The following is a 21,018-nucleotide window of genomic DNA, read 5'->3' on the forward strand; positions in this document are numbered from 1 at the left end:
GTCGCGCATCTTGGGCGCCACCACATCAGATGAGAACAAGGAAAGCTTCTTACCTGACACTCGATTGGCCATCTGGGGGCTTGCTGGGGGCAGTCATAATCCCGTTCCTTAGGCAGTGCGAAAAGCTCGCGCGGTTCCTTGAGCCGAGCGATTGGCCGGAGCGTTTTCGAGTCGGTGTTGACCTCCAGCTGGTTGGTCTTGAGACTGTTGGACAGGAAACTGCCGAGGTAACCGGCTGTGCGGGAGGGAAGAGAAAAAGAAAACCAAAATTACATCAGATTTCGTTCCTAAATATAATGACCAGAAAATAATGTAAATGAGCCTCAGTCTAATGCTTATGTTTCTTTCTCGTTACAGCTCTTCCCTTATAGACGGTAAGTACCTGACTTACCGCAGTTCACCAATAACATCCCTGGGTCGCTGACAAGCCCTGTAACCACTTTTAAACGAACAAAAGCATCCCAATGGAGAATTCACGAAGCTTGTTTTAGAAATGCTTTGACAATTCCTTCAACCGAGCAATCCCCGGAAGGAGAAAAATGAATAGGACGGTATAACTCCAGACAAAAATAAAAGCGGAAACGAGTGGACAGTTCCTGTTCCAGCCTTTTCGTGTGTCGCTTGTGTGGGCGGCCGGGAAGGCCAAAAAGTGTTATCGTTGCTGTTTCGGTTACTGCCGAAATGGCCTGAAGGCGGGGTATATATCTGTACGATACGAGTACGCGGCAGCTAGCGGCGACTTTGCGACCGAGTCTGCGGAGACTAATGAGGAACTATTTTACCATACCCCCTTCCCTCTTGTACCAGTTTACGCCGTTTCCCATAGCCCATCGCGGCGTTATTTCGTGTATTCCACTAGTTAGTCGCTACGGCACTGCTTGAATGGGATTTCGCGGGGGACGGGTTATTAATATCAGTGCATTAGAGTAGCTAATCTGCCGTTTTCTAGCAAATTTATTACTGTGCGCTTTTTTTCGCTGATCGTTTGGCAAGCTTTTGGTTACAAGATTAAGGGTCGAATCCGTACGTCTAAATGAGCTGGCATTCAAATTATAGCCACACGGGGGAGCTTTGGGCCTTTCCCCCAGGGTACATGATTATATTGTTGTGTATTTTTCGCTAAGGAAATCTTTTCGAACGGAATAATCAAGAAAGCGGTTTGGAACATATGTAAATGAACACTCAATATTAAGAATATTAATTTTTTTGTTGTTGTCCATGTTAACTGGCTGAATGTCAGTTGTATTCTATACTATACTGCTTTATGTACTTTGACATCAAACCTGCAACCTCCCGTTTATTAGAGCGGACTCAAAGGAACATTGATGCTAAGAGGAACCTCTTTTTCAAATTGCTTCTATGAATTTTTATCCTATTCTCAGCCGTTTCCGAATTATTGAAAATTTTAAAACTAAAACTAATGCACACAAAACATATTTGACACCCTTGACATATTATTCAACATTGTCCTATAATGATGTGTGCAAAGCGCTTTTGCTCTAGTTCTACCTAAAAATGTGAACAGTGTGTTAGTATCCAAATACTAAATAATAGATACAGGAAAACTCTCCAGACTGGATATAAAAAGACTTTCCATTTTATGGTATTTTTAAAAAGTTACTGGACTTTTGATAGACATATATTTTTATTCTGAAATTTGTTAGAAATTAAAAACCTAGAAAAAACATCACACTGGGAGTTACGCTTAAGTTGAAGATTAAAAAAAAACAGACCATCTTTCCATGAGTAGCTCTTTTCAAGCTTTTGGGGAATAAAGTAAGCCCTCTAAAAAAGAAATAACATGGAGTGAAGTGAAATCGATCAGTGTGGTGAAATTAATCACCCAAAAATTCGTGATAACAATTTTTGATCGGAGGATACTGATTTTGATCATGTTTACGTGTCCTCAAATGCACGTCGTAGTCCACGCGGTTTTCGGCTTCGGAACGCAGTTTTTATGCAAATTCCGAAATTTACGCAATTTCTACTAAGCGTCTAGGTCTAGGGGCAAGACACCATAGATATTTTTCGAACTAAATTTCTATTTTTAACAACAGCTTTTTCCCGTTAACACGCAAGTTCATTAAGCAGACAGTATGTGAAGTAAAAAGAGCGAAAAATAAGCAAACTGGAAATGTGAGATTTGAAAAAATATACCGCATCCCGCCGGGAAATTTCCAAATTTGTATCATGTTTCCAGTTCGTTTTTTTTCGCTCTCTTTACTTCACATACTGTCTGCTTAATGAACACCATAGATATATTGCAAAATATTTCCAATATTCGATATTACAAAGTATTTATTGTTGCTTTTTCAGGTTTCAGTCTACCTATATCACAACTCCTTGACAGCACATTATTGTCAGAGTCTGTCGGAGTGATATGAATGTGTCAGATAAACGATGAATATGAAAATATATCTACCAATATCGTATTATATTACCGAAATATTTCTCTTAAAAGTAAAGTTGTCTAGCCCCTAGGTCTAGGTAAAAACTTAAATGTAACGTTGAGAAGAGTAGAATGAATGAATCTTCATTCAAATTTTGCAAAAGGGGATAAACTGACTCAGATACTCATTATTTGATTATTTAAAAGTACTGTTTCGAGGGACTATCCTGTAGAAATATTACAAAAATTGTGAAAAGATCTAAGTCTACAGTGTATCAGATCATCAGAATGTTTAGAGAGCACCATACTCTTAAAGATTTCCAGAGATCCATAACTTGAAAAGGTGCTGCTAATCCAAAAATCAAGAAGAAATGAGTGAAGCTTTTACTGTTCGATAAATCTGACTTTACCCGAGAAATTGCTCAAAAACTCAAAGTTAGCATCGGAATGGTTCAACATATCAAACGGAGGAACAATATCGGAACCTACAAAAAATAGAAAACGCCGAAACGGACCGCGGAACAGCATGAACGGGCAAAGGAGCGATGTCAAAGGTTGGATAGGTTACTCAAAAAAACCCAAGAAATTTTAAGCACTTTTTAATGGATGACGAACTTATTGCAAACTGGACACAACAATATTGCTGGGGCCACAATTTTCAATCATATTGTTGGCAAGAAATTACCAAATTTCAAACGGTAGATTAGAAGATGGCTGATATGGCAAGCTATTTGTTCTTGTGGAGAAAAAAAAGTTTGCCATATTTCACAACAGGAACCATTAACGCTCAGAATTATCAGAATGAGAGCTTCCAAAAACGTCATGTGGCTGTGTATCATCAGCACAAGACCCCACCGATGTTCTGGTCAGACCTTGCATCCGCCCACTACGCTGCTGTCATCCCTGAAATGCTAAAGAAATGAAAGACCAATTGTGCCGAAAAGGCTAATAATCCACCAAATTATCCAGAACTATGTGCGGTTGGACGCTATTGGGTAATTATCAAGCGGTATCTTAGGAAGGATGCTAAAGAAGTACAGTCAATTGATGAGGTCAAGAAAATGTGATCATCTGCAAGCCGAAAAGTTAGGCCGGAAACTGTAAAGAGGCTTATGAGTAAAGTTCACGGATTCCGGGAAGGGTGATCTATAATAGATTAAATGTTCACCTCGCGTCAAATCCTTGACAAAATCAGAGAAGTAAACATGCAGACTTATCATATATTCATAGACTTCAAGGCGGCATACGATTCAGTTAAGCGTAACGAATTATGGCAGATTATGCTAGAACACAACAAAACTGATTAGGCTGATTTGTGCCATCCTTAACAGTTCCTCATCATGTGACGTTGCATGCAAGGTGACGGGTTCTCGAATCTGTTGTCTAACATTGCCTTGGAGTATGTAGTACGGAGAGCTGGCGTGCAAAGAAGCGGTACTATTATCTCCCAAGTAACACGGTTTTGAAACGTTATTCGCAATGTTGTTTTAAAACAACATTGCGCATTTAAGGGTTAATAAGTTTAAGTAATTTATATATAACAAATCTCGTAACTGGTACAATAACGTATAAACTTATATACAACTTGTCAACAACTCAAAAAGCGCAACTTTAAATGAATTGTTCACACGACTTATATAAAACAACTTTATAACGACTATAACCACCACTCTTACATTTCCAGTGCTTGTTATTAATAGGTCATAAACAAATTGCACAAATGAGTTGAAATTTCACTTGCTGATGATTATTTCTAATACAAACAAAACAGATAACCAACGAACATTCATTCATTCGATTTTAGATTTGTCGTGAATATTTACCTTGTACTTCGTTAAAATTCACGCGCTTCGCAAATACCACAATATGATAGTAATCAATATCATATTTTTGAAAAATTTTGAAATAAAGAAAAAAGTAACAGATGAACTCTAGAGGAACGAGCCTTAGGTATATATTTTCGATAAGATTATATTATGAAATGTGCCTTTAGCACAGAAAAACGGTGCTGAATATTATTTTAGTACTCCGCTTGCGCCGAGAAGGCAGCCATGTTGATTATTAGCATTCGCTGAATGGGTACACCAATTGCCCAAAGATTTTGTCCGTTGTATAACCACTATCTATAAAGTTTATTTCAGGAAAAATATCGCAAAATAATTGAAAAAAAATGTACATTGAAACATCACCCATGTAAGTAAAAGCTTAACTAAGAAGTCAGGCACTATGTACTGATTATTTGAACTTTCTTACTCTCTAAGCGAACAAAACGAGGAATAAATTTTGCCACAATTTGTAGACGGAATTGTGAAAACAATTTAGCAAGGCTATACAAAGCTACTACAATCTATAAAAAAAATCGCCGTCATCATCTTGATTATTGTAGTGGAGGAAATAATATTAAAATTTTCCAAACTAAACCACGCATTAAGTAATACAGCAAAACAAAAAAGAGAATTGAAACAAATCATGGCCAATCAGATCAAACGATTTTTTTGTTTATGTAAATTCAATGATAAATTTATTGATAATAATTTACTGTCAAAATAATAATTAAAATCAAAATAAAATAATAAATAATAAATATTTATTTTTTATTAAAACATACATTCTCTGCGTGTTCAAATATCTATTAAATAAAAATAAGTTGGTGTCTGTATAACGACGTTTCACTCGAAGTAGAATCAACGGATTTAAATAATTCTATTTGTGTTTGTTTTGTCTTCATCTTCGGCGAGTTAATAGGCCATTAAAATAACAATAATCAACTGATAAAGTCAGAAAAAAATTGAAATATATTTTCGGTTTTTCCCGCCTTTTACTCCAAGAACAACGTCATTAGATTACTATGATTGTAGGCTATGACCGGTAGACAAGTTGTTGTAGCGTCGTTATTGAGGCGTCGTAGTTGAGTAAACAAGCACCTGTTATTGATTCACGTATTAGGTGATATTCGTTTTCGCTGCCTACTACACCTTTTCTATGCAAAAGCGCTATAGCGTGGTAGCAGCAAACTCAACATGCATGTGAATACTCTCAACGTGGCTTTGATTTTATTCAAGGGCAGATACTTGATAATGTAAATTAAAATTCTGGCTTATTTGAGCAAAGTTGCATATAATCGTTTTATTTATCTGATAAATGAAAAGAAATAACAAGAATAACACTACATGTGCGATGATTTAATTTACCATTGCTCGGATCTAATCAATCTGTTCAATTTTCTCTAAAATGCACACTGACTGTCAATGATCTAAACATTTGCTCATGCTGCAATGATTCTGTTAGCTGGTAAAAGAAACGTGTAGTTTTTGCTTCTCAAAAAACATTGATTTCTGTTCATGTTTCGTTAAATAGGCACTATTGCATTCCTACAAATCTCTTGATTTACAATTAATTGTTGAACTGAAAACTATAATGTTGCGAAGTGTCAATTGCACTGTGCTTAGGCAGCAGATTTGCCTCAAAAAGCAGATGAAATATTAATGTCATTGAAGCGAAAATTTCGAAGCTACTACCTACCAATTTACCATTTAATTTCAAACGTCTTTACCTTCGCGCTCCGCAGTTGGGTGATATTCAATAATGTCCAAAGCCCTGATAACTGGTGGCATTAAACCTAAAACATGCATATTCTCGCATAAACAGCTTTATGTCACATGGTCACGTGAAAAACAATTGGTATCATGTATGTTTGAAAAAAAAAAGATACCCGAAAAATGGTGGGCCATTAGGTTTTGCGAGAATTTTTGTTCAGGACAAAACCATATTGTCACTATGCCATGGCAATAACGAAAATCAACTGGAAAAGTTATAAAACGTTGAAAAACCAACCCTTGACATTTCCCGCCCTTCTGAGATTCTGAGAGGTTTTCTGTGAGTTTTAGTGAATAACGATTTTTTGTTGCCTTTGATCGTAAAAATTCGAAACAAGTTTTCATCACCGGGGCGTACTTAAACGATAGCCTTCATTTTTTTTAATGTTCTATGGAATAGTTCTATGCGATTTTCGTATTGGTTTCTGTTGATGCCACCTAAATTCAACGTCGGTTTCTGTTAATTTGTGCTGTGACTGTTTGTCAAGAAGAAAACACTGTCGGTACGTAATAAACATAATAGATTAAAAATAATAATGTGTTTTTGCAAGAATTCTGAGGAGTATTCATACTGATTTCAGTTGGTTTCGATTAATTTTCTTCCACATGTAGTGGGAATGCTTTCTAACGAAGATGCCGCTAAGGGTATTTTATAAAAGGAATGTTCCCTATTCTACATAATCAAACTGATTCTTGCATATCTTCCAGTTGACTTTGACAAATTTCTGCTGTAGTCGAAGTGTTTTTTGTTCAGATGAAGTTGTTGTAAGTAGAATGTTCAAATACTTAACATGCCGTTGAATTAAAATTAAATTCGTTGTTTTTGTTCCAGGTTTGCGAATTAAGACACGAGTAGTAGCAGTTCAATAAGAGTGTCAGGCTTTGCAACACTGAAGATAGAATATTAGAGAGTCAGGAAATCTACGAGTCCCGAAGGGAAGTTGATCGGTTAAGAACAAGACGAGCTCGAAATGCGCCGACGTTCGACACCCCATATATCTCAGAATCGTCAGTTACACACTTAGTTTCCATAGTCTTTAAACGAGTCTTGAACAAAAGAAAAATAAAGTATAGTAACTTAAACACTCAATTGAGAGAAAAATGCTAATCAAATATTTTCAAATACAACTACTTTATAGATTCAAGGTCAAATTTACCACCGAACAGATGCATTGCTGCCACTACCCGATGGCAAATGTCCTTGAAGCGACAATTCTGACAGGAAACTACAAAGGAGAAGTCGTAATAATCCCGCGTATCTCGATTACTCCTACCGATTTGCCGTTAAATTTTAAACGTCCGCATTTTCCTGTGCGTCACGCATTCGCGATGACTATTGATAAAACCCAAGGACAGTCACTGAAAATTTGTGGCATAAACTCCGAGTATTCATGCTTCTCACATGGACAGCTCTATGTCGCATATTCACGTGACCCTGACCCCGACATTGTGGAATATATAGAATTTAGTGGCTTTCACATGTTTCGTATATTCCGAATCTTAAGCTTGAATTATTTAGAATTCTGAAGTTTTTTATAAAATCTGTTTCAGGCAGATTGGCCAGGCAGAAGGGTATTACTTTATTTGCATTAAGCCAAGCAAAAAATAATTGAAAAAATAATGTAATAATTTCCTTCAAAATATCCAAAAGAATGACTGTTTATTTTCAGAAATGTATTGAAATGCTTTGATTATGGTTGAAAGGTGCTTCATAATGTTCAATGAAATAAAAACGTAGAATTTTACGAGCACAGGATTAGGACTAAAAACAAATCAGAGCCGAAACATATTGTAGGTATGTTTTTTAGCAGCAGTTAGATATTTCAGTTTTTGCAATACAACAGTCAATAAAACTCAAGGCGGCGGTTCGAAGTTTGCCGGGTCAGCTAGTTTTATAATAATTTTGAATATTATAACAGATTTTTTGTACTGCACTGTATTTGATGAAGAAGGAATAGTTCACACCATCAAATCATATTTACAACTGATTTAAAACTGAACTACAACTTTTGCGGCCATTTTTCAATTTTATCTCCACTATACGATTGGCTGTCAAACACATATTCACCACCTGTTGTCTCTCTTACATTCTCAAGACAAAAGTTGGTTATAAACATGTTATGAACAGTTTTTACAGCAATCCGTAATGTATTTACAACTTCAACTGATTGTTTCGATTTACAACATCAATGCGAGTGAATTAAAACCTTATGTTTTCCCTGTAACTTATTTATGACTTATTTATAACTTTTTCCTTTCATTTATTTCGTAAAATATGTTGGAGGTGTTACTTGGGCTCAAAGTGTCATATGCTCCCTGGCTTTGCGAATAATATTAATATCGTCGCTATTAACCGCAGAGTAGTGCACATTCGTGCATTTGAGAGGGAAGCAGCTGGCACCTGCACCGACCTCTCTTAGTATGATACTCAAGAAGCGACTACTCCATATGAACAAGAATAGCGGCTGGAAGGGGGACCCATTTAACAAAAACATCGATAAGTACATGCGTGCGAATGTGGAAGCTGATGGACCGCTGAATCCATTTGCTAGAGGTGGCATCCAGCGGTCCCCACCGGGACCAGCAGATGCGGTTAAGAGCGTTGGAGAGGCGGCAACACCCAAAGCCACAGGGGGGATTCAGCGGTCCCCACCGAAAACGGGACTCCGGCTATCTGCTGGTAGCGGCGGTCCAGACAGAGATGGAAACGCTACCCAGAGGGGCGGCACTTTCGACACAACTCGACGCCATAATCGAGTTTGCGGAGCGCGAAAATGTGACCGTGTCTAAAAGCATACAGACGGTCACATTGTCGTTCGCCGAGGTCTGATCTACAAAACCAGCAGCGAAGCGAACGAGGTAGTCTCCGGAAGAGCAGGCCGCCGCGAGCACCAAGAGGAGGTTGATTGAGACAAGCCCTCCAGCTGGTCCGTCAACGACGAACGTTCGACCTAAGAAGGAAAAATCCAACAGGGACATCACGGGACTGCCGTGGTGGACAAAAACGGCAGAAGCGGGAAGCGAGCGAAAAACGCGAGAACTGCTCCGAAAAGCCCAAGAAAATGAGGAAGAGCAAGGGTGACGCGCTCATACTCAAAACTGACGGGTTTAAGTACTAGGAGTTCTTGATGGCCATGAGAGGCGACACCCAGCTAAGAGAATTGGACGAAGATGTTCGGACCATTCGAACTTCGCAGGGACGCGAAGGGAAAAGTAGCTCAAAAGGTGCTGGGGAAGGACGTGCAATTTCGGGCCCTCTCTCCGGAGGTGACTCTCCAGCTTAAAAACCTGGACGAAATCACCGAAGGGTGCGACATTACATAAGCCTTCGAGAAGGAATGCGGGGTCACGGTGGTCGTGAGGCAATTCGCCTCCGGGACCTCTGGGATCCAGGTTGCCACCGTAAAGCTTCCATCGCCCGAAGGAAGCAAAGCCCTGAAGAAAACAAGCTGCAGGTTGGTTGGTCGCTATGCCCGCTGGGCATCCTCCAACAGTCCGATATTTGCTTCAGGTGCTTCGAGCGGGGACATAAGTCGTGGTCCTGTAAAGGGCCCGACAGGTCCAGCTTATGTCGACGCTGCGGTGGTACAGGGCATAAAGCGCGGGACTGCGGGGAGCCTCACAAGTGCTTAATATGCACCGGTAAGCGGGACGCTAAGCACGTCACGGAAGGCCCCAGGTACCCGGCCAGCAAGCCGGCTACTAAACGGCAGGGCAAATAAACCTGAATTGATCCTGTTTTCGAAAAGATCCGCTTGCATGGCTCTGTAGATTTCACCTTCGGATCTGCATGACCGTAGAAAAGGCTCGTTCCCGTAGGTTAATCTATAGAAATTTTTGTTGAATTGGCATTGCCGATGAGATGGCATGTTTTTTTTTTTTTTTTAAGGGGGGATTTGTTAGTAGCTTAAGTATTTATGATAAATATTAGTAAATAATGAGTATGTGTGTCCAATCACAAATGGTGACTTCTCAACACTGTTAGAAATTTGTAATTTTAATTGTTAGGATTTGTTTGCTTTCGCAATTAGGACTTATCATTCGTAGGGATTTAAACCTACTTGTCAGAAAAGGGGAAGTAAACTTACAACTAACTTAATTGCTAACTTATTGGCTATAAAGAGAGCTTATCGTAGCAATTGAGGATTGCAACGATTTTTGTCGAAAATTGTTAATAATTTTATTTGACATAGCTTCTAATGGTTCAACACCAGTAAGTCTATGTAATTCGAGTGTACCAAACCAAGGAGGACGCTTCAAAATCATTTTCAGAATTTTATTCTGAATCCTTTGGAGCGTTTTCTTCCTTGTTGAACAGCAACTTGACCAGATCGGTACAGCATAAAGCATTGCTGGTCTAAAAATTTGTTTGTAAATCAAAAGTTTGTTCTTTAAACAAAGTTTAGAATTCCTGTTAATGAGAGGATATAAACATCTCGTATATTTGATGCACTTGGCTTGTATACTCTCAATGTGCTCTTTGAAAATAAGTTTTTTATCATAAATTAGTCCCAAGTACTTAACCTTGTCGGACCAACTTAAAATAACCCCATTCATCTTGACAACGTGATTATTGTTTGGCTTGAGGAAAGAAGCCCTAGGCTTATGCGGAAAAATTATCATTTGAGTTTTAGAAGCATTGGGAGAGATTTTCCACTTTTGCAAGTAGGAAGAAAAAATATCTAAACTTTTCTGCAATCGACTGCATATGACACGAAGACTTTTTCCTTCTACGGAAATGCTTGTGTCATCGCAGAACAATGACTTTGTGCATCCTGGAGGCAAATCAGGAAGATCTGAAGTGAATATGTTGTACAGGACTGGACCCAAGACTGAACCTTGAGGCACACCTGCTCTGACAGGAAATCTATCAGATTTTGAATTCTGATAGACAACCTGCAGAGTTCGATCAGTAAGATAATTTTTTAAAATTTTGATTAGGAAAATTGGAAAATTAAAAGTTTGCAATTTCGCAATCAAACCTTTATGCCAAACACTGTCGAATGCTTTTTCTATGTCTAAAAGAGCAGCTCCAGTGGAATAACCTTCAGATTTGTTAGCTCGTATCATATTAGTAACTCTGAGCAATTGATGAGTTGTGGAATGCCCATGGCGAAATCCAAACTGTTCATCTGGAAAAATTGAATTTTCGTTGATGTGTGACATCATTCTGTTAAGAATAACTCTCTCAAACAGTTTACTTATTTAAGAAAGCAAACTGATTGGTCGATAACTTGAAACTTCAGCTGGGTTCTTATCCGGTTTTAAAATGGGTGTAATTTTTGCATTTTTCCATAATTTGGGAAAATATGCAATTTTGAAGCAGCAATTGAAAATTTTCACTAAAAAATCCATTGTGCTCTCAGGGAGATGTTTGATTAGTATATTAAAGATTCCATCGTCACCAGGTGCTTTCATATTTTTGAAATTTTTAATAATTGATTTAATCTCATTCAAGTTAGTTTCAACTATTTCTGCAGGTAAAAAATTCTGGGAAGAAATTAAATCAAATTGACGTGTGACTTCATTTTCAATTGGACTCACAAAATTCAAATTTGAGTTATGAACACTCTCAAACTGCTGAGCAAGTCTTTGAGCCTTTTGTTCATTGGATACAAGAAAACGTTCACCATCTTTTAAAACTGGAATAGGCTTTGAAGGTTTAAGAATCTTCGACAGCTTCCAAAATGGTTTTGAATATGGTTTCAATTTTTCAACTTTAGTCTCAAAATTTTGATTTCTCAGAAGAGTAAATCTATGTTTAATCTCTTTCTGTAAATCTTTATAAATAGTTTTAAAAACAGGGTCACGAGAACGTTGATATTGACGTCTGCGGACATTTTTCAAACGAATTAGAAGTTGAAGATTTTCGTCAATTATTGGTGAATCAAATTTCACTTGAGCCTTTGGAACAGAATAATTCCTGGCATCAACAATTGCACATTTTAATGCTTCCAAAGCGGAATCAATATTCACTTCGTTTTGCAAATCAAGCTCATTATTGAAATTTCTCTCAATATAATTTTTGTATCTTTCCCAATTAGCTTTGTTATAATTAAAAACAGAGCTCATAGGGTTTAAAACTGATTCATGTGATAAAGAAAAAGTTATTGGAAGATGGTCAGAATCAAAGTCAGCATGTGTGATCAAATCACTACATACATGACTTTGATCTGTCAGCACCAAATCAATTGTTGAAGGGTTTCTTACAGAAGAAAAGCATGTAGGACTATTCGGAGACAAAATAGAATAGTATCCTGAAGAACAATCATTGAATAAAATTTTTCCATTGGAATTACTTTGAGAATTATTCCATGAACGATGTTTAGCGTTAAAATCGCCGATTATGAAAAATTTCGAACGATTTCTGGTGAGTTTTTGTAAATCACCTTTAAAATAATTTTTGAGCTCACGTGCGCATTGAAATGGTAAATATGCTGCGGCAATAAATAAAATCCCAAGTTCAGTTTGAACTTCAATTCCCAAAGTTTCAATAACTTTCGTCTCAAGATGGGGAAGAGCACGATGTTTGATTCGGCGATGAATAACAATTGCAACTCCACCGCCGGAACCCTGAATCCTATCATATCTATGAACCACGTAATTGGGATCATATTTTAATTTTATGTTAGGTTTCAAAAATGTTTCAGTAATAATTGCAATATGCACATTATTAACTGTTAAAAAATTAAAAAGCTCATTCTCATTGGCCTTCAATGAGCGAGCATTCCAATTTAATATTTTAATTGTTTTATTTAAAATCATTGCTAAATTTTAAATTAGAAACAATTTTAATAGTAAAATTTGTGCCTATTTGAATGGCTTCAAACATTGATTTTGCCTGCAACATGGCGTTCATAAGATCGAACATTGCCTGTTGCAAAAAAGAAAGTTTACCTGCCGTAATAGGCCCCAGGCAGTTGACATTAGAAAAAATATTTTCGGCAGCAATATTAGCTGGAGTAATAGGTGTACAATTATTTTCTAGCGTGTTTTGCTTACCCATATTAACGGTCATTTTCGAACTACCAACACTAGGCGGTATAATGTTCGAACTACCTGTAACCTGTGCATAAGTTAAACGGGTATGCAAAGGAGTAGGTAAACTATGCGTCACTGGTACGCTTGGAGAATTTTGTTTTGAAGTTGGTTTTAATTGAGAAATTGAATTTTGTTTACCTTGCCTTGCCTTAACAATTGCTAAACGGACTGGGCATTGATAAAAATTTGACATATGGTTGCCGTTACAATTCGCACAGCGAAAATTTTTACTCTCTTTCACAGGACATGTGTCCTTTTTGTGAGAATAGTCTCCACGATGAGATGGCATGTATCGGTGGTATCGCATCGTCGCTACCGATGTATTTGCGGAAGCAATAAGACTGGACCTCGAAGGAGAGAGTGCTCCCCGGAGGACGGACCAATTTGTTGCTACACGATAGCTGACTTTCGTAGCGCGTGCCTTCGCTTAAGTAACGTTTAAGAGCGCAATAAAGGCGAAACGAGCCTGATTTGATAGACTTTGCGAAAGTGACAATACGAATCCATGGGATGACGCCTATAAGGCCCCGGAGAGCAATCACCAGCGTTGTTGGAGCGGATCATTGAGGGACTCTTCCCACACCACGAGCCAAACCCCTGGCCTCCAGCTGCTGAGTCACCACAAACAGCGAGTGACGGCAGCCGTACATAGGATGACGAGGCGGCAAGGGTGACAAACGGTAAACTCATTGAGATCGAGACTCCCTGAAAATGAGCAACAAGAAGCGACAGAGACTGGCTTTATTGCCGAAGGCCGAGAAACCACCAGGTGACCCATCGATAGACCAATTTGTCTGCTAGACACAGCGGGCAAGGTGCTTGAAAGGGTAATCCTCAACAGCCTTGTGAGATTCACCGAGAGTGAAACCGGTCTGTCAAGTAACTAGTTCGGCTCCCGCAAGGGTAAGTCCACGGTCTTGTCGCTTCACGAAATGAGCGAGACACCCGTGCTGTACATACTTGATGCCAGTGTTGTTAGTCTTACTCATAATGTCGGTGCGTGCATGCTGCTACTCAGGGGAATGCATGAAGAAGAAAGAGTATCTCGAAAGCGTGTGTGCAAAAGACTTGAGAAGCGTAGCATATGTCTCGTTCTCAAGCAGAGAGGAGGAGACAGGTTTTGCTTCTCGCTCGCTTTGCAATGCTGCTTGATACCAGTTGAAACTGTTTAGGTGTAGTAGTTTGGAGCTGGCAAATACATTGAGAGAACGCTAGAGCATTAATTGCGTTATGCCCAACACACAATCATTGTACTGGTTCCAAATCACATCAAAAATTGCACTAAAAACGCACAATTTTGTACTGGTTTCACACCATCCAACTTTTGCGTGTAGCAACTACAAACAGGACCTTTTACGGTTTACATAAAACAGCGTACAGCTAAGATCCCGCAGCATGCATGTTCGCACGAAAATTGTGTTCTACAGGACGCTGATTTTCCCGGTGGTACTCTACGGTCATGAGTGTTTTTTTTTTCCTCTGTGTGGACTCATCACTGCGACCAGAGACATTTTGATTTATTGTGATATTGCCCAGGTGTTTTCTGTACTCCGCACTTCATATTATTGGCAGTATCATTACTGAAGTGAATGATACGCTTTTTTTTATTTATATCCGTGCTTGTGTGCGAGAGTTTACCCTTTCATTTCAAGCTTACTGCTCTACTATACTGCCGAGCCTCTTTCCTATCCTACCAATATCGCCAAATTACAATTCCCTGAACTGAGGCTACACCTAACGTTCCTCTCTGGCCAGGTTTATTCTAAAAAGGACTTATTATGTCAAGAGGAAGGAGTCTTATCGAAACCTCGTTCTTCGTGCCAATATCGCCAATTACAATTCTCTGTAGAGGGTAAATATTTCTGAAATCAGTTTTATTATAAGAAGGACTTATTCTGTCAAGAGGAAGGAATCTTATCGAACCTCGTTCCTCCTACCAACATCGCGTCATGAGTGTTAGTCGATGAACGAATACTTGGCGGAAAACTGGTGCAGATGCATGAATCACGAGGTGTACCAAGCATACCAGCATGCAGATATCAATAAGCTAATAAATTACGACAGACTTCAGTGGGCTGGCCCTATGGCACAAATATCGGAGGAGTGACCAGCGAAGTAATATTCAGCAGAGAGATCGACAGACTATCGCAACACTGCACACTCAAAAAGTGATTTAATTCAAAGTTTCCGGGGCACTGCTCAATCAGAACGGAAAACCGATAATGAATCACCGATTGGAGCGGATGAGTGAATCAATCAATTTTTCCCACAAAAACATAACAATATCGCACGCTAGCCTGTGGACCAATTTTTTCCCCCCGAGCGTTAAAAAAATTCGCGTTGTTTACGTGATTTGAATCCATTAAGATATTCTCATAAGAATTATTTGATACGATTTTAACCATCCTTGCCCTAATATGTTTGAGATTATTTACAATTAAAAATACAAATATATACAATATACATTGATACAAGTGTGCACCCTGCGGAACAACCGATGTGATTCGAATAGTATTTGATTTTTTTTTCTAATTGCTGTTAGTTGGTTGGTTGAACATGACTTAAATCGGTGAGCCAGCCTCATTCAATTTCATGTTCAAGCCCTAAAATCAATATTAGAATGCTAAGTCCATCCAACGCTTTGCTGAAGTCAGTTAGAAAAAAGCATCTATTTGATTGCGTTTGTCGTAGTTTATTTGGTTGAAAAAAATTATTGATGATTGAAATGTAAATCTTCGAAAAGCACGGAGCTATTCTTTTTATTTCGCCATTAAATTACCGGAATCCAAGTATAACAAAATGAGCAACCACATAAAAGGGTTGTGAATTTTATTGATATTTTCCTCCTCGAAACAGGTTGAGTTTTGTAGCTAAAGGCGTCTAATTCCTTGAAGATTGCACTGGGCAACACAGGTGAGGCCTAAAAGCTCAAACTAGAAAAAAATATTGAAGAATATACTGCCGTTCTACGCATATTTGTCCCATGTTTCAAATCATGCAAACGAGGAAAACGATGTTAAAGTTTTATAATACTTTTACGCATTGCGTCAATGTGACAAATGCAATTATGGGCTTGTAACCAGATTTACCTTGTAATAGGCTGTTTTCAATAAATCTAGTTGAGGGTTTTTGCATTTAACACTCTTCTTTAAAAAATACCCACTGGGACAATAATGCCGAGAAATTTGCCTTCTAATATGTAATTTCTACGCATATCAGTCCCACCACGTGCATTCGATGTTTCCCAATACAAAGTTCGTACTAGGGGGATACAAGGCGGTTTAACCTTTAACGAAAATGATCACGCTAATCTTGTTGTCTTTATACGCAAGTGATGATAGTCGAGATGAAAGTTTAGTTAATTGAATAAGTATCAGATGCCTTACCATTAAAAAGGAAAGCTGTTTTTTTAGATTGCCCAACGTTGTTGGGCTTTCACCATTTTGACTACACAACTTCTTTCAACTGCCAATTAGAATGAATATCATAGGTTTATTTTTTTTATGCTCGAAAAGGAAGAGCATTCAGATTACAAACCAGCAAACATTGCTTAGTTATCCCTAACAAAGATATGAACGTACCGCATTTAAATAATCAAGCAAAGTGATTTTCGGTACCGAATTTCTGAAACCCGTAATGTACCAAACGTTGTTAGGAGAAGTCTTTTGTGCCCTGTAGCACTTCCCAAGTTATAAATGTGGGAATTAGTGGTTATTGGGATGAATTAGAATAGAAAAAATCTAGTGGGACAAATATGTGTAGAAAATCATCGATGGGACAAACTGACTTGATATGGTTTTTCAAGATTTTCGGAACAAACAATGTTATTTTAAAAAGTTTTTGAAAAATATACGTGAAAATAGACTCATTGGTGATAAAAAACGAAAATCGACCAAAAGTAACATGGGACAACTATGCGTAGAACGGCAGCATAGCTGCCTAATCATTCCTGTGAATTTTGGTGCCTTTAGCCTCCAACATTTTTTCATGGACTTACATGAGTTTTCTCATAAGCATAATGTTGAAGCGACGAACCCGGCGAGCAATTACTATCCGACACTTTGAGGTAAGTTGACGCGTTTCTACATTGGCTAGAGGCACAAAATTTTACAGGTATGGTTAAAGGCTATAATCTTTCTAGGGCAACTTTTTTGAGCTTAAGGGCAGCATTTTTTTCGCTTTTGTTGTCCAGTGCTATCAATATATCCTAAACATGAACTTGATAAACACTAACATTATTTGTAAAGTCTCAACAGTTATTTGATTTAAGAATAAGTGGTTTTCTTGTAGAAATGTAGCGAAAGTGTTTGCCAAGTTTTTCATTTACTGATTTTCTAAGATCATTTTAAAAATCTTTTAGGCCGGACTTGATCAAGTCTTATTGTTATAAAATTATAAATTGTACTATTCATACATTCGAACCCTATCTTCTGAAACTGATAGATAGCACCCTGGAAAATAATTGATTTTTCATCATAAGAATCTGCAAATAATTTGTTCGATTGTTAATTGAGGAACTTTAATCGAACGCTTAATGTTGAAAATGACTATGCAGCCTAGTGTGTCTCAAATCAAGCTCGAAAGGGTAGGCGTAAACATTTCGAGAATACCATAGACATAGACAAAAATGACAGCAGGTTGACATTTGCTTCGCTCATCAAGCCGTGAAACAGTTCGAAATTACGCCCGAAAAATCATCAATGTTGTGTCAAGCGGTGAAACCGCTCACGCATAACCGCACGGAGAAGCAAATACTACAGAAATTAGCAGCATTTAACTTGTAACTTCAAAATTAATTACTCACGTTTACCCATATGTTACCGCCGAAAACAGTCGAGCTGAGTGACATTGTTTGCGAACGGCCATGTTCATTGTTTAGCCAGAAGAAAACCCATCTTCACGAATGGCGGCCGTGTGCAACCAAAAGGACGGTCAGTCCGTAATTGTAAAAATTACTACACACATTTCTTTCCGAGATGTGAGTATGTAGCGATTTTTTTCTCTCGATTGTTATGTGGGGGTTTTGTTTTCTTTTCCTTCACAAATGAAAACGATTATAAATTAGGGGACAGCAACCGTTTTTGCGCACCGCTACCCAAGCGTGGTGACTTGTGCTGTCAATAAAACTGATGTTTGTGACTGATTGTGATTGAAGACTGGAGGCAACTTATTAGCGTATTCGGTAAATTTAGGAGAATCGGATAATTTTGTCTTGGGAGCTTTTTCTCCCACTGACTGTTTTTAAAGATAGCAAAAATGCAAATCGCAGGTGTTATTTCTGCTTATATTTATGCAGTCCATTTTTCGCAGTGTGTAGTTACTTGTCACTTAAATAAACCTGGCAGAAGAAATTTTTTCCTCGCGTGATCAAGCAGTAAACTTCGCTGGATGCTTAGTTAACGTCGAGGAAGAAAACTAGTCTGAGCGTGCCAGAAACACGTGAGTAGAATAATAATGCGTTCGACGCACCTCTCGCAGGTATTTCCTACCTTCGATGATTAATCACCCAAAACGCTGCTCGAGATAGTAGATTGTGCATGAGAAATTGATAGATACAATTACAGGTGGGCTTGTTTAGAAAGTAACCCCAGCTCAAGTAGCGTTAGCGTGCCACGAAGGAAAATAAAAGATTTCAGATTCACGGTGCTTTGTAGAATAAATTTGATACCAATCGTGCTTGGCGGGAAAATCGCTTTCAAAAATTTATCAATAGTGGTTGGAACTTTCCGTCAATTTGGTAATAGTATCATAAGTTTCATTGTTTATTGTAGTTTATATATTCAACACGTAAACTAGCCCAAACTAAGACGCTACTAAGTAAAAAATTAATAGAATGGTTCAAGAGCCACCAAACACCGTGCGCCTCCATGAAATAATAACTGCGATGGAGCTGCCTGGTATTCCACCAGGGCAAGAGCTAACAAAATTCAAAATAATCGCCAAAAGGCACGCACCCCTTAAGATCTTTCAACGAAGAAACGTGATTCCTATTTTCCGACCGTTTTCAGTTTGTTTTCTCTGGCCTCGACTGGATTCATTCAATTTCACCCGAGAACAACAACGCTTTGTTTTGATTCTAAGAAATCTGAGGCAAGCATTAGGTGAAGCATCGGAAGCACCGGGATAGGGCGTGCAGAATGTGACAAACTTATCTTGCAGCCGTAGGAAATAATTTCTTGGCAGTAGAAGATGCTGCCGCATCGCCTTTCGATTTCAATTACCTTTCTTGTTCGCTATTTGAACGTGCAATTACTATCCGATAGTGTTATGCAATTTTTAATGAGACAGCTTTCCGCGTTGTTTCCCCTTTTAGCTTGGCTAATTATCTCGCCTCGCCGAAAAGGCTGAATCAGCTGTTGTCACGTTTTTTTTTCTTCTTCTGCTTGCGATCACCAAGCAGTGGCGACAATGACGAGTGCACTTGATGCTTTGCTCAGATTCGTTTTTCAAGTTCAAACTGGTGATTTCACTGCACTTAATTTCGGCACATATCCGCTCGTGTGTAGCGTGTAAACGAATTAAAAACGCAATAAACACGCGTATTAAACGTCCTATATCAATTGTTTCAGGCTTCACCAAAACTATTCGGTCTAAGACTAATTTTTTAAACGACAGAACAATTTTATTCCGTAGGAACACTTTTGTTTATACTGACACAGGTGACGCGGAAGCAAACGAAACGGCCAGCAAAGTGTACTCGAAAATTTCCGACGTCTTCCAAGATTATCTACGCGGCCTAACCGGTTGAAATCCAGCGAACGACTGGCTAACTGAGTGACTGTGGCTGGTCAGCCTGGCTGCTGGTGCTTTTCTAGAGTCTGGCCGGCCCGAAGAGGGTTGTGTGGGATGCAATTTTCCCGAGAGCAACCGCCGCCACAGTCGTCTCGGCGTTCTTTGTGCCGTCATCACGCGACGACGCTGGCGAGCGGACGCGGAGAGCAACCAAAGCAGGCAGGTAAACACGAAACAGGCGAAATCGAAACACGATCCTGCTGGTGCGGGCAGCGCGGGGGTGACGACGCTAAACCGAAGTCGTGGTTCGGCTGTGCGAGCTACGGTGAACCAAGCGTGCCGATTTGTGAGCGCAAGTGAGCAAGTGTTTCTCGCGACTGGTGAGAAAAAAACACGATACACTTTTCATCGTAGTGTAGCCTGTTCGAAACTGGGTGGCTGTTGATCGTTGTATCATATCGTCATACAACAATTACAATAATCGTTATTACAATTAAATATCATAGTTATGTTTAAACAATGGGAATGATTTTCCTTATTTCATGTAGATTTTCAAGGGTCAAAAAATCACAACTACGAGCGCTTTGAGACACCCCTAAATCATGTCCGATTAAGGTGAAATTTTCTCAGGTATTTTTTTGGGCTAATAAACAAAGTGTACATGGTCGGTTTTTGAAATTCGATGATGAAATCCATACCATTTGGAAACGACCATCATGGATTTGAAAGTAGCGTTAATCATTCATATGCTAACTTTTTTATTTAGTTTTGCATGTTTTCAATATTTTCTTAAAGTTTAAAAATCATTGATTTAATTATTTGAACGAAGGAAAAACCTGGCTACACTGCTACAAAAAAGCAAAGATATTTTTGGATTCTGTAAAATCGCCACAAAAATCATATAGTTCATTTGTTTCGTTTCATAAATAAATATGATTAAAAATGATATAGAGAAATTCAAAACTAATTTAAAAAAAAAACATGATTAGTTGCTAGATTGATTTTGAACAAATTCTACTTAAACCTAACCTTCTCGAAACCCCGGAGAGAAACAACTCTCTTTTCCGATTTTCTCTAGCTTTAACTCTTGTTTCTGTCACCTATAGTTACTAAAAACAGGAAACTTTATCGCTACTCTATTTCTCGAACCCTAATTATTTCGCTACCATGCGGCAGTCGTTGTTTTTCACACGGGAAATAAGGTGTCTAGTATCAGCAGTTTATTCCGGCGAAGACTACACAACAGGAGGCTGCTTCGAA

General features: G+C 38.5%; 2 protein-coding genes across 8 annotated transcripts in view; one reads left to right on the forward strand and one right to left on the reverse strand.

Annotated features, from left to right (window-relative positions):
- Nucleotides 1–21,018, forward strand: part of LOC129718634 (glutamine-dependent NAD(+) synthetase) — a 162,911-nt gene that overhangs the window by 47,778 nt on the left and 94,115 nt on the right. The window contains exon 2 of one of the 2 annotated variants that reach the window (XM_055669589.1): nt 358–374. The exons of the other annotated variant lie outside the window; for it this stretch is intronic. The gene's annotated coding sequence lies outside the window, so the exon portion shown is untranslated. The remainder of the gene's footprint in view (nt 1–357; nt 375–21,018) is intronic. 2 annotated transcript variants of the gene reach the window in all.
- LOC129718631 (cytosolic carboxypeptidase Nna1) overlaps nt 1–21,018 on the reverse strand; it is a 331,733-nt gene that overhangs the window by 47,440 nt on the left and 263,275 nt on the right. For 5 of the 6 annotated variants that reach the window (XM_055669583.1, XM_055669580.1, XM_055669581.1 and 2 more), the window contains one exon: nt 54–235. Coding sequence is in view for 4 of the 6 variants with exons in the window: in XM_055669580.1 (XP_055525555.1) it covers nt 54–235 (182 nt within the window). In the remaining 2 variants the exon portion in view is untranslated. Of the gene's footprint in view, nt 1–53; nt 236–19,247; nt 19,849–21,018 lie in introns of those variants that run through there. The other variant, XM_055669582.1, reaches the window with a different exon arrangement.

This window comes from Wyeomyia smithii, chromosome 1 (genome assembly GCF_029784165.1).
Source record: "Wyeomyia smithii strain HCP4-BCI-WySm-NY-G18 chromosome 1, ASM2978416v1, whole genome shotgun sequence".
NCBI lineage: Eukaryota > Metazoa > Arthropoda > Insecta > Diptera > Culicidae > Wyeomyia > Wyeomyia smithii.